General features: G+C 51.5%; 1 protein-coding gene across 1 annotated transcript in view; it reads left to right on the top strand.

Annotated features, from left to right (window-relative positions):
• Ppm1f (protein phosphatase, Mg2+/Mn2+ dependent 1F) overlaps positions 1-11869 on the top strand; it is a 31910-nt gene extending 20041 nt beyond the window's left edge. The window contains exons 6-8 of the mRNA XM_005370011.2: positions 2221-2364; positions 6835-6928; positions 8085-11869. Of these exons, the coding sequence (XP_005370068.1) occupies positions 2221-2364; positions 6835-6928; positions 8085-8464 (618 nt within the window). The 3' untranslated portion in view covers positions 8465-11869. The remainder of the gene's footprint in view (positions 1-2220; positions 2365-6834; positions 6929-8084) is intronic.
• The last annotated feature ends 1044 nt before the right edge of the window (positions 11870-12913 follow it).

Here is a 12913-nt window from a genome sequence, read left to right as displayed (position 1 = left end):
GTGTGTGTGTGTGTGTGTGTGTGTGTGTGTGTGTGTGTGTGTGTGTGTGTGTGCGCGCGCGCGCGCACACGCACATATGTGGGTGTATATGTATCTTCTGGCCTCTCTCTGTCTCCCAAAGCCACCAGGACCTAACCATGAGGAGCTCTACTCTCTGTCCACTCACGGCCTTTTCCAGTCCCAATCCCTCCCAGTCTCACACCAGCAAAGTCATCTTTCCAATACTACAGCGGATGCTTTTACCCTCTTAATATCTCATGATGGAAATTAAGTTATAGTACATAAAGCCTTGGGGCTTACAGACCACAGTATTCCTGGGCCACATATGGTCCACCAACCCAGGGCTGCCTGACTTAGATGCAGGCTGTTTCCTGCAGCTGAGGATGGTAGAATGGCAGACAAGTATTGGAGGAGGGCCTGCTTGTTCATCCAGCCACCTGGCTAGCTTAGCCTCGAAATAATCACACAGAAATTGTATTTATTAAAACACTGCTTGGCCCATTATCTCTAACTTCTTATTGACTAATTCTTATATTAATTTAACCCATTTCTATTAATCTATATATCACCACATGGAAAGATCTGGCATGTCTGTCTCTGGCAGCTCCATGGTGTCTCTTCCTGACTCTGCCCTTCTTCCTCCCAGCGTATAGCCTAGCTTTCTCTGCCTAGTTCTGTTCTTCCCTGCCATAGGCTCAAAGCAGTACTTTATTAACCAATGAAAGTGACACATAGACAGAAGGACCTCCTACACCAGGCAAGTACTGAAAAGAATCAACCACTCACAGCTTTGGTGAGCAGGAGTCACAAGGCAGAGAGGTTTCCCAGGCATCTAAATCCCAGCAATCTCAGTTATAACCCATGCTAGTCTGAGCTGTAAGAACAGCCCCCAACTCATGTCAGAACTTGGGCCCTGTAGGTGAAGGAGGTGGCTTTGGGGGCATGGGCTCCAGACTGTCTGGCGTGCCTGTGAAGGGTAATACTAACAAAGCAGGGGTGTGTCCCTAAAAGTTCGACAGCTCTGGGAGTGGTGGTCTCATCAGGATCAGTAAGGCCCCAGATGTCAATTCATAAAATGTGTGTGTGTGTGTGTGTGTGTGTGTGTGTGTGTGTGTGTGTGTGTGTGTGTGTGTGTGTATCATGATTAACAAACTGCCCCAGTGCCCCTTGTTCAGCCAGGTCTCAACAGGCCGCTAATAGGCACTGGAACTTCTCTTCCTGGAGTGACAGCTATGTGTAGGGATGAGGCCCTTGTTTATGAAAACAGACAATGGGCCTCTCCTCTGTGCCCTAAAGCAGACCTCACCGGGCCCTCCCAGCAGCAGTGAGGGCAGGGTCTAATACTGCAGCCATTTTAGACACTGAGTTACCAATGCTTAGACACTTAAACCAACCCCGAAATGGGCCTGCGGGGCCTGTGCTCAGGCCAGCCCAGAATCCTGCAACACAGGCAAAGACTGGATGGCCACTGGCTGATAATGAGCAGGGAAACCGTACTGCCCAGAGTCTGGAAGACCCTGGACCACTCTGGAATACCAGAGCCCTGGAGAGAGATTCTCTTTCATCATATGCTGACCGAAAGGCTTTAGTGAAATACAACTGAACTGCGTTCCTCTTCTCCGCAGAAAGCCAGGCAGCATCCACAACTCTACGGGAGCCTCGTGGCCCCCATCACATCCAGCAGATGAAGCAGGCCACGGAGATTAGGGTTACCCCTCTGAATAGAGAAAGAAGTTTCTTAAGCCCGTGTTTCCTTCCCTCGCTTCCTCCTCGCTCTGGGGACCAAACCTATGTGTTCACGTGGCCAGCACAAGTAGTCTGCCACTCTTCTACATCCGCAGCCCCTTTTAGGTTTTTGTACAGATTTGCTGAGATGCGATTCAAGCATATGCTGTATTTGTTTACAGAATGCAGTTGGAAAAGTTTGACTTACAATTATAAAGCCCTGCCTCAATACTGGTCATGCTTAGATCTTCCTGCTCCCTGTGGTCCCTGCCCGACTCCTGCCCTTCCATGCCTTCCCAGTATCGTAGTCTGCTTCCCACCACTGTAGACCGTCTCGTCAGTCCCAGTGTTGTGTGTGAAGGGCTTCCTGTAGGACATGTTCTTTTCATACGGCATGAAAACGACATGGTCCATGAGTAGCCGTGGGGGCCCTTCGTGAGAGGTCACCTTCCTCCTCAGTCCTCAACCCTCCATGGCTCTCCTCTCTCCCTGCAGCGACTGCAGAGTGGTACCACAGGTGTGTGTGCACTCATCACAGGATCAACCCTGCATGTTGCCTGGCTCGGAGACTCCCAGGTCATCCTGGTACAGCAGGGCCAGGTAGTGAAGCTGATGGAGCCACACAAACCCGAGCGACAGGTAAGAGGCACCCTTCGTCCAATCTTAAGACATTCTCAAGCCCCTGTTGTGCTGGACCCCAGGAGGGGACCCAAGTCTGGGACCTCACAGGGAAGTGGAATTCCAGGAGGTCCCAGCTCGGTGTTGTTGGTGTAAACTAGGAAGTAGCAAAGGGTCCAGAAGACTCCCGGTGCCCCTGCAAAAGAAGGGTTCCTTTGCCTGGTGAAACTGGTCAGGGGGTCCCATGTGAGCCCTTCCTGAGAGCTCAGAGTTTTAGACAAGAACCAGGCCTTCTGCCCTAACAGGCAAACCTAGAAGTGGGGTCTGTTGGGCCTGCGGGGCCTGGACTGAATCCTGCAACAGTAACAGCCAAAGAGCCGATAGCCCTGGCTGAGAGTGACCAAGGCAGCCACACTGCCCAGAGTCTGGAAGACCTCAGGCAGGTAGAGTCCTCCCTAGAATCCCAGAATTCTAAAGTCACTCAGCCCCTTGAGTCTTGAGGTCTTCACCTTGGACATAGGAGTTACAAGTGCTCAGATTCTGACCTCAGAAATGTGTGGACTGCCCTGTACGTCCAGAAAGGGAATGCTCAGAGTCAAGGATTGCTGTCCACCACCTTCCCAGCCCTCCCTTCCCTGGGCTCCTCCTGCCTCGTTCCACCTCATTGTGCAGCTGGGACCTCCCTCATCAGCACATAAAGCTCCACACTTTGTTACAGACCCAGTGTGTCCTTCCATTCACAGACAGACAGACAGTCCCCACGTCACAGACATCCACCGGGATTCTCTTCTTTCCACTCTGAAACGGGGCAGCAGTGGTAACTGTGTGCTCACATGGTCCAGGCTCAGGTATCCGCACAGCAGGTTTCCAGGAGGAAAGACGCTAAGTCATGGTAGACATACTACAGTTGGAGATTTACCCAGCGTTTGTCCTCAGCCTGGACCAGCCTGAGCCAAGCCCTGCTGCTGTTGAGAGTCCACTGCGTACAGTCTCACCAGTCCATGGCACTTGCCCGTCTGTTTCATGACATTTCATGGAGAGAAGGACACAAATGCCTGTTCTCTCCAGACAAAGCATCAGTGGCAGACCCGAGTCACTTCTCCCAAGTCTCCTGGGTGAACCAGGCATTTATCAGGATTACTTATAGGTAGCTTGAAGCTGCACCATGGAAAACCTACCCCAGGCTCATAAAGGCTTCATCCATGCAGCTTCCTGTACAACGTTCTGGGTTTCCCAACCCTTAAAAGTCCAGTGAGCTGGGGCTGGAGAGCTGGCTCAGAGGTTAAGAGCAGTGCCTGCTCTTCCAAAGGTCCTGAGTTCAATTCCCGGCAACCACATGGTGGCTCACAACCATCTGTAATGAGGTCTGGTGCCCTCTTCTGGCCAGCAGGCATACACACAGACAGAACATTGTATACATAATAAATAAATAAATAAATAAATAAATAAATAAATAAATAAATAAATATTTAAAAAAAAAAGTCCAGTGAGCATCTCTCCCTCCAAAAGGGTCTATTTCAGCTGCAAGGAAATTGTTATGCAACACCAGCTGAAGGCAAGAATTCCTCATTTTCCCTTCATTTTCTCTTTCAAAGTGAGTTTCTGTTTGTTTTTAGGTAGATTCTGTAGCTCTGCCTGGCCTAGAACCTGCTGTGTAGGCCAACCTGAGCTCAGACTTGACAGTCCTTCTGCTAGGACTGCAGGTGTGAGCCACTACACCCAGGCTTACTGAGTAAATTTGAACCTCTTTTCTTGTCATTAAGATTTTATTATTTTTATTTATGTGCATGAGTGTTTGCCTACAGTATGATCCACATTTTTGCCTAGTATCTGCAAAGACCAGGGAGGGTTTCAGATGTTCCAGAACTGGAGTTACAGGCAGTTATGAGGCACCATGTGGTTGCTGGGAACTGAACTCGGGTTCTCTGCAAGAGCAGCCAGTGCTTTTCACCACTAAACCATCTCTCCAGCTCTTGAACATCTTTTCAGAAGTTCACGATTATAGCATTTTTTTCACACATGCACTGTCTGTCCTTTGCCTGTTTTTGTTTTTTGGTTTTGTTTTGTTTTGTTTTTTGTACTGACTGTGGTCACTACTGCCATGTTAGGGAGGTCAGCTCCTGCCTGGGGACTTGGACATGTTCCCCACACATTCCTCTTTTGTCGTGTAAGGACAGGTAGCAGCAGGCAGGGATATGGCAGGGAAGAGAGAACAAAGGTTCAGAAAGGTTCAGTCCCTTACCCAGAGCCCATCACTAAAGTGGTAGCCTCTGCCGCTCTGTTTTCACCACAACCATAAGGGACTGGCATCTGTTCCCGGCAGGCCCTCCTCCCCTGGGCAGGTAAAATACAGCCCAGTCTGGATGAGTGCCAGCCTTTGCCCATGATATTCTGTTTCCCACTGCCGACACCCTGCAAACTGTGTCCAGTAAGCCCTTTTTCCACTCAGTCCTGAGCCCATTTGGTCCTAGCTTGACCCTTCTGAGCCTTGGGGCTTGTCTGTCAGGCAGGGTCCCTGGATGGTATGGGATGAATATGGAATTAGTGCCCACACAGGACCACACCTGTGGGTCAGGGGTTTGCTGAGATCAGATCCCACCTCCTTCCCCATCCTGCCAGCTCTTGCCTGTGATCCCTGCCACTGCCAGAAAAGCCACAGCGGGAACACTGACGGCCTGGAGAGCTTCAGAGAAGGCCCAGCAACCACCACGAGTGACTTTGAGGGTTCTGTGGGGACTCATGATGGTCCCTTATCCTGCAGTTGTCTAAATAGAGCCCCTACCACCCCTGGATTCAGTTTAGGTCAGCTGACATTTAGTGTCTGCTTCGTAGGATGCTTTCCTGAGGCAGCAAGATGATGAATCGGGAGCCAGTGACCTCTGCCCCGACACTGTGTGTGGTGGAGAAGCAGGGCGCAGCAGTGAGGGTGTAAGACCCAAGTCAAGGACTGTGGACAAAGCACTAGAGACATGGGCTAGGTCATGAAGACAGGCATGACCGCAGCAAGTCACATGGCAGTGATGAGAGCCGGCTGTGCAGCACTGACCTGCAGCTACTGAAACTAGAGTGGAAAAACTCGACAACCCTCATGTCCAGGCCACTAGAGGGCAAGCTGAGGTCTGGTCTCAGAAGAGTGGGGCTGTGAGGTTGGCAATTACAGATGGGTGGCCTCAGGAGGGAGGAGTCCAGGCTTTGGGGAGATATGGACAGGGCCTTGGGGTCCACAGGGATGCTGAGGACTGAGGATACTGAGACCTTGCTGAGCGCAGCTCTGATGCCAAGGAAAGGGGTACTGTGTCTGATAACAGCAGCTGCTGCGCCATCCGGCTTTGGCTGCAGAGAGACTGTCTAAGGAGGTAGGGCGGAGAAAGCAGGAGGAGCCAAGGAGAGGGTGTCAGAGGAAACAGGCAAGGATGACTGGCTTGCACCCGGAACAAGCATGCGCGTAGAGCAACGCAGTGTCAGTACAGACTGAGGCGGGGTCCAGGAAAGGGAAGGAGGACCAGGAGGGGACCAAGGTCACGGGCAAGCTCTGCAAGGCCCACTAGCACACATTATTCTAAATCCTAGTGCTATCGCTGCTGCAGACTAGATGAACCTGTCAGCATAGAGGCCTTGGCTAGGGATTTCCAAATTCCCTGTCATCGTGGGGATCCTTGGCCCTGGTGCCCAGTTCAGCCCAGTCAAATATCTCAGGACTTTGAGCTTCAGAAAGGAGGGTTCTGCAACTTAGAAGCCTCGGGGTGGCAGTGTCCCGAGGAAGGTGTGAGCTCAGCTTTATAAAACTAGTAAAGTAGGGATATGAGTGACCTCCCTCACCCGCAGGGCACAAGGCGTGCACTCAGCTACTTACGCCAGCCTCCAGGAGACAAACTACGTCTGGGAGGCCTCCCCCAGAGGGGAGTGACGGAACCAAAGAAAGTTTCAAGATGTTTGTGGCTAGACCAAGTCTCTGCAGATCTCCTTGCAGTCAGGCCTGGAGTACCATGAGCTTCTAGCAGACAAAGACAGTGCCTAGGAGTAGCAGAGAGAGGGATGACCTAGGGCTGCACCTAGGGCTGCCTCTTGTGGCCTGGCCCCATTGTGGGTCCCACCACATGGCCGTCTGTAGACAGCACGTGCTTCACCCCGCGGTTTTCGGGGTAGACATAGGTGCCTCAGGCTAAAGTTGAGGAGTCTGAGCTGACCCCGTCCTCCCACCCCAAGAGCACCTTCCTGGCCCAAACCCTGCTTAGAGATGCATCACGGCTTACATGGCTGACCCTTTCATGCAGCCCCATTCCTTAATTAACCGACCATTCCCACAGCTAAAGGATAGTGAGGTTAGTTACAGATTACCCTGGTTTTAATGATGTCTAATTTAGATATTTAACTAAGCCTCTTGACTTGGTTCAAGTGCTTTGGACTGACTGAAGTTTTATTTATATAGTGGTTATAAATAAAAGCCCACCCCCCCCCCACCCTGACCCTACTTTATGCTGTCTCTTGCAGGATGAGAAAGAACGTATTGAAGCACTGGGTGGCTTCGTTTCTTTCATGGACTGCTGGAGAGTCAACGGGACCCTGGCAGTGTCTAGAGCCATTGGTAAGGGGATAGATACGCAGGGACTGCCACAGGGCGGGGAACCACAGGCCTGCTCAGTGACTTAGGGCAGCATAGTGTTCCCTGAAGTACCCACAGCATGTAGGCCTCCCAGATGTCCAGTGGAGCTGCCCCCAGATAAACCATGATAAACTAAAAATACTGTGTTCAGAATGTGATCCACCCAAGCTCGTGGACCCCAGCTCAGCGCAGTCTAGGGGAGCATCAGCAGCTGCCTCCAGGATCCCAGCTGAGGTAAGCTATAGTTTTCTGCTGCCTCCTCAGCACTAAGAGGGCTGGACCAGGTCCTCTACCCAGGAAAGCCTCAGGTTCAGGCTGCAGTTTCTGTTGACTGTGAATACTGTCACACACTATAAAGTCCAGAAAGTACTAAGCAGGAAGAGTGTATATCAGTCAGTAAAGTGGCTGCCTGGCATGCAGAGTCCTGGGCTCAGTTCCCACTGCTGCCGATTCTTAAACCAGGCAAGCTGATACACAGCCGTGGTCCTTCCCAGCCTTCAGGAGATGGATGGAGGAGAATCAGAACTGCAGAGTTATCCTGGGCTACATAGGGTATTTGAAGCCTGCCTGGACTAGAGATCTTGTCTCAAATAACAATAATTGAGTAGAAACATAGAAAATCAGGGACTCTCTCTAAGTCCCCCTAAAATGCAGTAGGAAACCCCTCGCAGGGTTAAATAGTCCATAGATGATGTTCTTATTTCAGCCCACTCATGCTAATGAGTCTTTTTTTACTCCAAAAACAATGGTCAAGATCCATTTTCCTCTGTATGCCACCACTGCTGGGACCCAACTCAGAGACTACATCTTCCAACAGCTCCATCTCCATACTGTCCTTGGAATTTGGCATCTGCCCCTCTTGCTCTCCTGAAGCGTCCTTGTTGGCTCCTTCCTCACAGCCTATCTTTATGCTGCTGTCGCTATTTATCTCTGGACACACTGAAGGCGGCAGTCATTCCTGGAGTGCGAGCTGCTCCTGTAGATCTGGGGGAGGATGTCTGCTCCCAGGAGGGTGGGAAGCACTAGGCAAGTGACCCCTCAAGAGCCAGCTGGGCTCTGCACCTACATGATGCCCTTGGGGATGGAGATAGGAAGGATGGGCAGTAGAAAGCAAGGCTCTCTGTCTGTCTGTTCCCAGGGGACGTCTTCCAGAAGCCCTATGTGTCTGGCGAGGCAGACGCAGCATCCCGAAAACTAACAGGCTCAGAAGACTACCTGTTGCTTGCCTGCGATGGCTTCTTCGATGTTGTCCCCCACCAGGAAGTCTCGGGTCTTGTCCACAGCCACTTGATCAGACAGAAGGGCAGCGGGCTGCGTGTGGCTGAGGAGCTAGTGGCTGTGGCCCGTGACCGGGGCTCCCATGACAACATTACAGTCATGGTAGTCTTCCTTAGGGACCCCCAAGAGCTGCTGGAGGGTGGAGCCCAGGGAACAGGGGATGCCCAAGCAGATGTAGGAAGCCAGGACTTGCCCACTGGCCTCTCAGAACTTGAGACCAATACCTCACAGAGAAGCTAAGTGGTCCAGGCCCCAGGCCCCATCCTGACTCTCCCTTTGCCCTTGTGATCCTCCCCTTCAGAGACCTTAGATCCGACAGGTAGAGTGGGCAGGGGTGCTCACCCTCACAGCGTTCCCTTAGCACCCAGCCCTTCATGCTGCCTGCCACAGTCTGTCCTCAGAACCGCAGAACTGCCGTCGGCAGCAAGTGGATCTCAGAAGGAAGCATAGGAAATGACCTCACCAAAGAGAAGATGGCTGAGGTGGTCTCGGCAATCCAGGACTGAGGACAGAAACCACAGGCACCTGTTGGCAGCCTAACCAAAAACGCAGGTCAGGTCTTAGCAGACCCTCCCACAGACCTTTTAGGCCCGTCCTGGGGTAAGATCTGTAGCCAGGTGTCTGGCCCAGGTTTGTGACTTCTCACTGTACCCGTGGCCGGGAGGCTTTGGTCTGTACTGAGAGACAGGCTCTCAGTCCTGCTTGGCTGCTGGCTTCCCAAAATGGAGATGTTGGCCTTGCTGGGAGGAGCCCCAGAGGACTGGCCCACTGCCACTCTTAACTGAGTACTAAGGCCACTAGGGTCTTCTAGACCTCTCTTTCCTTGAGTATCCGAGGGAGGTGATGTCAGACGTATGTGTGTTTTATTTGTGTGCTTAGATTTATTGCAAGGAAAGGTCTAATCCAGAATCAGTATTCAGGTTTTATCAGTGCCAAGCAGACCCACAAGGTCATGTAATTTAAGCTAAGCTTAGTGTTTATTTTGTTCCTGAAAACTTAAGTATTTTACTTTTTTATGTATTCATGGAGACATTTGCAGTATTACTAATTTTGTTTCCCTAAATCAGGATGGAAACAAACTTTTCTAGGTTGTGTTAATAAGCCATTGAAGTGCCTTAAACAGCTTTGGCGTAGATGAGAGCTGCTGAGCCCACCGTGGATCCTGATAGGCAGACTTGTTCCGTTCTCAAAGAAGCAGCCTTTGTTGTGGGAAGGCATGCTTCGGGCTGGCATGCTTTCTGGGAAGGTCCCTTTGTGTTTCTGGGCACCTCAGAACTTCCTTGAAGTGATCAGCAGAGGCTATGACTGTGGGCATCTGGGGTGACAGTGGCCTCCTTGCCTACCCTTGGGGTCCAGCTGGAAACTAGAAGTTTCAGAATCTCTTGGTATATTTGTAGTCACATTGAATCGTTGAGGACAGTGCATAGTTAAGGAACTTTGGCAAGCCCAGCGGTCCACCTCCTTGGGGAGGCTGCTTGCCACCATGGTCACCACCTGTCTCCTGTGGCTGGTGTCCTCTGCTGGACTCTGTCCTCTACCTGAGCAGCATGAAAGAAAGACCTCCATATCCCTGGAACAGTGGATGGGAAGCTCAGCAATGATGCCTGGGTACTTAAAGAGCTGGGATGTATCAAATCAGACAAGAAAGCCAGGCAGAGGGAGGGACACCCAGAGTAGAAGGACCAAGGAGGGCCCAGTGTGAGTCAAGGCTGCTCTATGCAGACACCAGTATGTCCAGAGAGGATAATAGGTGGCTTAGCAGAGGCTCAGGGAGGGCAATGTTGGGAAGAACTTGGCTGTGGGGTTCCCGCAGAGAGAACGATAGTCCACCCATAGAGAGCAGAGCCTCAGCAAGGCTGCCAGAGCTTTGCTCGGCACACCTAAGCCCTGTCTCAAGAGAAGCAAGGGCACACATGCTTTTGCCCCTGAGGCAAATCCACTGTCCAGCAGTGCGGGGGTGGGGCAGGGGGAGCAGCTTTGGTTGGGCACACCACCTGTATGCTTGGCATTCACCCATTCCCGCAGCAGGGATGGAGGAGTTGAGACCATGTAATTGAGTCCATGGTCAAAGTCTAATAGGAGTCATCCTAAATGCTCAGATAATTGGCCACCATAATGACCGTGTATTGCTCATCTTGAAGGCCTGGTGCCCTCTCTCAGCACAGGGGTGTGGTTGTTGGTCCAGCCTTCCCGTAGCAATGACCTTGATAGAAGGAGATACTGACTTTGGTTTTCTCCCTTTTTTGCTAATCTTATTCTGTTCATTGCCGGTAAGAGTGGAATTCAGGCCCCATAGATGTCCCTTGATGGTCTGATTCATACATACAAGGTTGTACCAGATATCAAGGCCTAGGTATAAAGGGAAGCCCCATTCCCAGGCTTCTCTGAGTGCCTCCCCATCCCCTCAGTCCATCTGCAGTGGTGATAGCCAAGCCCCTGCCAGGTAGTAGTCCAGAACCAGCATTAGACGCTGCTCCATCCTTACCTAGTGGCCAAGGGAGAGCACATTGCGTGCTGTGTAGGGCTGGCCTTGTGCTAGTTCATAGACACAGAGAAGGACTCTTCTGTCGTGACTGGAGCTGCCAGTATCTAGCCTACAAGACTTCTTGGCCACTCCTTCTCCAGGCTCTCATCCCAAGAGGATCCCCTACCAGAATGTTCCCACTTCTTAAGTCTTAGCTTTGCTGCCATCTCATTGCATGAGCTGAACAAGTCACTGTACCTTTCTGGCCTCAGTTACCCTTTGGTAAGGCATGGAGGGGGTGCACAGCATTACCAGCCCCTCCAGCCTGGAGTTTTAGAGGTGTCGGAGCTGCTCAAGGTGAGCAGCTGCCAGAGCAAAGGAGCCCATCCTCCACCGCCAGTAGAGAGGGGTTAAAGTATTATTAGTGTCTATTCTTAAAATTAAGTGGGCTGGAAAAGAGCTGAGTTACAGATGCCAGTGTCTTGCATGGATACAAAAGCTAAAGCAGTCGGGCTGCCTCCCAGCTAAGCCCGTAGGAGGAAGAGGTGGGAGGGCACAGGCAGGCTTTCAGGGTTTTAGTCAGAAACCAGCATAGAACGTGGTGTGTTGTAAAGGGTGTGGAAGCAACGTACATGCAGCCTACCTTTGGGCATCTTGGGACTCATGATGGGAGAGGCACAGGCACCTGGAGGGCTTGGAAAAGCCCATGCCCCTGTTGGTCACCGTGATCTGTCTGCCCCTGCCCTTTTGGGTCCTGCATGCAGTACCCCTTCTCCCCGTGGTAGGGTTCAGCATGGGAGTCCTGGGTACGTCTGCTGTATTCTCAGGGCCAAGGGGACTGCCCTGGCCATACTGTAGGTAAGCCAGGCCACATTGTATAAAACAAGCTGTGTTTCTGGCTCGACTGTGTCTCTGTAGCCTTCAGGTTTCATCTTCCAGAGTCCTGTGCTTCCACTGGCCTCTGCACCTGTACCATGCACACTGAGCTTTGCCATAAACATGCCGTGTGGGCCTTGCCAAGGGTTTATTCAAGGGGCTTCCTGGGAGCCATGTGCAATAGCACATATTGTTCTAAGATACCATGTTTCTCTAATCTTAGGGACAAGTCCCACGTTGATTAGCTCAGAAGGACAGTCTCCTGGGGCCCATCGTACTGTTGTCAATAAACCATATACTCAAGACTCCTGAGTACCACTTTCATTTCTCCCCTCTGAGTGTCTGAAGTTACTTCTGTATCACTGACAAAATGCTTAGCTGAAACCCCTTAAAAAGGAAGGTGTTAGCTAGAGGTGTTCTAGAGAGTTTACCCTGTGGTCAGTTCCGTGTGCTTACACAGACATGGTGGCAGGAGCATGTGACCTTATGGGTGTCTACCTCAAAGCCAGCCCAGGAAGCGTGAAGAGAGGTGACCAGGGACCCACACCAAGTGATCTGCTTCCTCAAGCCAAGTTCTGCTTGCTGCTCTCCACAATTTCCCAAAATAGTACCAACAACTTGGGACCAAGCGTGTAAAACATGAGCCTTCAAGAGGCATTTTGGATTCAAGAACCTCTTGGTGTCCAGGGTTTTGAAGCTGCTGAGGATCTGGAGGAACACCTAGCCAGCTGGTCCTAGTTGTCATCCTGAGACTGTCCGTCCCGCTGGCCATGGGGACAGGAGAGGGGTCAGGCCTCTCAGGAGCATCAGTGGTGCTTCGCCACAGCCAAGACCCTGGAGTGGCTCAGGCATTTGGCCACTGAGACTCCCAGCCTCTGTCTGGAACTCTTCTTTCCCTGCAGGTCAGGTGGGGCCTTCAAACAGCAGAGAGGAGGTCTCAGAAGAGGGGTGCACAGTGGGGGGCGGAACTGCCCAGCCTTGGGTGAATGCACTAAGCTTCCACTGGTTATGGGACATTTTTTTTTTTTTTTTTTTTTTTGGTTTTTCGAGACAGGGTTTCTCTGTGGCTTTGGAGCCTGTCCTGGCACTAGCTCTGTAGACCAGGCTGGTCTCGAACTCACAGAGATCCGCCTGCCTCTGCCTCCCGAGTGCTGGGATTAAAGGCGTGCGCCACCATCGCCCGGCTTATTTATTTATTATTTATACAATGTTCTGTCTGTGTGTATGCCTGCAGGCCAGAAGAGGGCACCAGACCTCATTACAGATGGTTGTGAGCCACCATGTGGTTGCTGGGAATTGAACTCAGGACCTTTGGAAGAGCAGGCAATGCTCTTAACCACTGAGCCATC

This window comes from Microtus ochrogaster, unplaced genomic scaffold (assembly GCF_000317375.1).
Source record: "Microtus ochrogaster isolate Prairie Vole_2 unplaced genomic scaffold, MicOch1.0 UNK68, whole genome shotgun sequence".
NCBI lineage: Eukaryota > Metazoa > Chordata > Mammalia > Rodentia > Cricetidae > Microtus > Microtus ochrogaster.
Note: the sequence above shows the minus strand (reverse complement) of the source record. Positions and strands in the feature narration are given on the sequence as shown.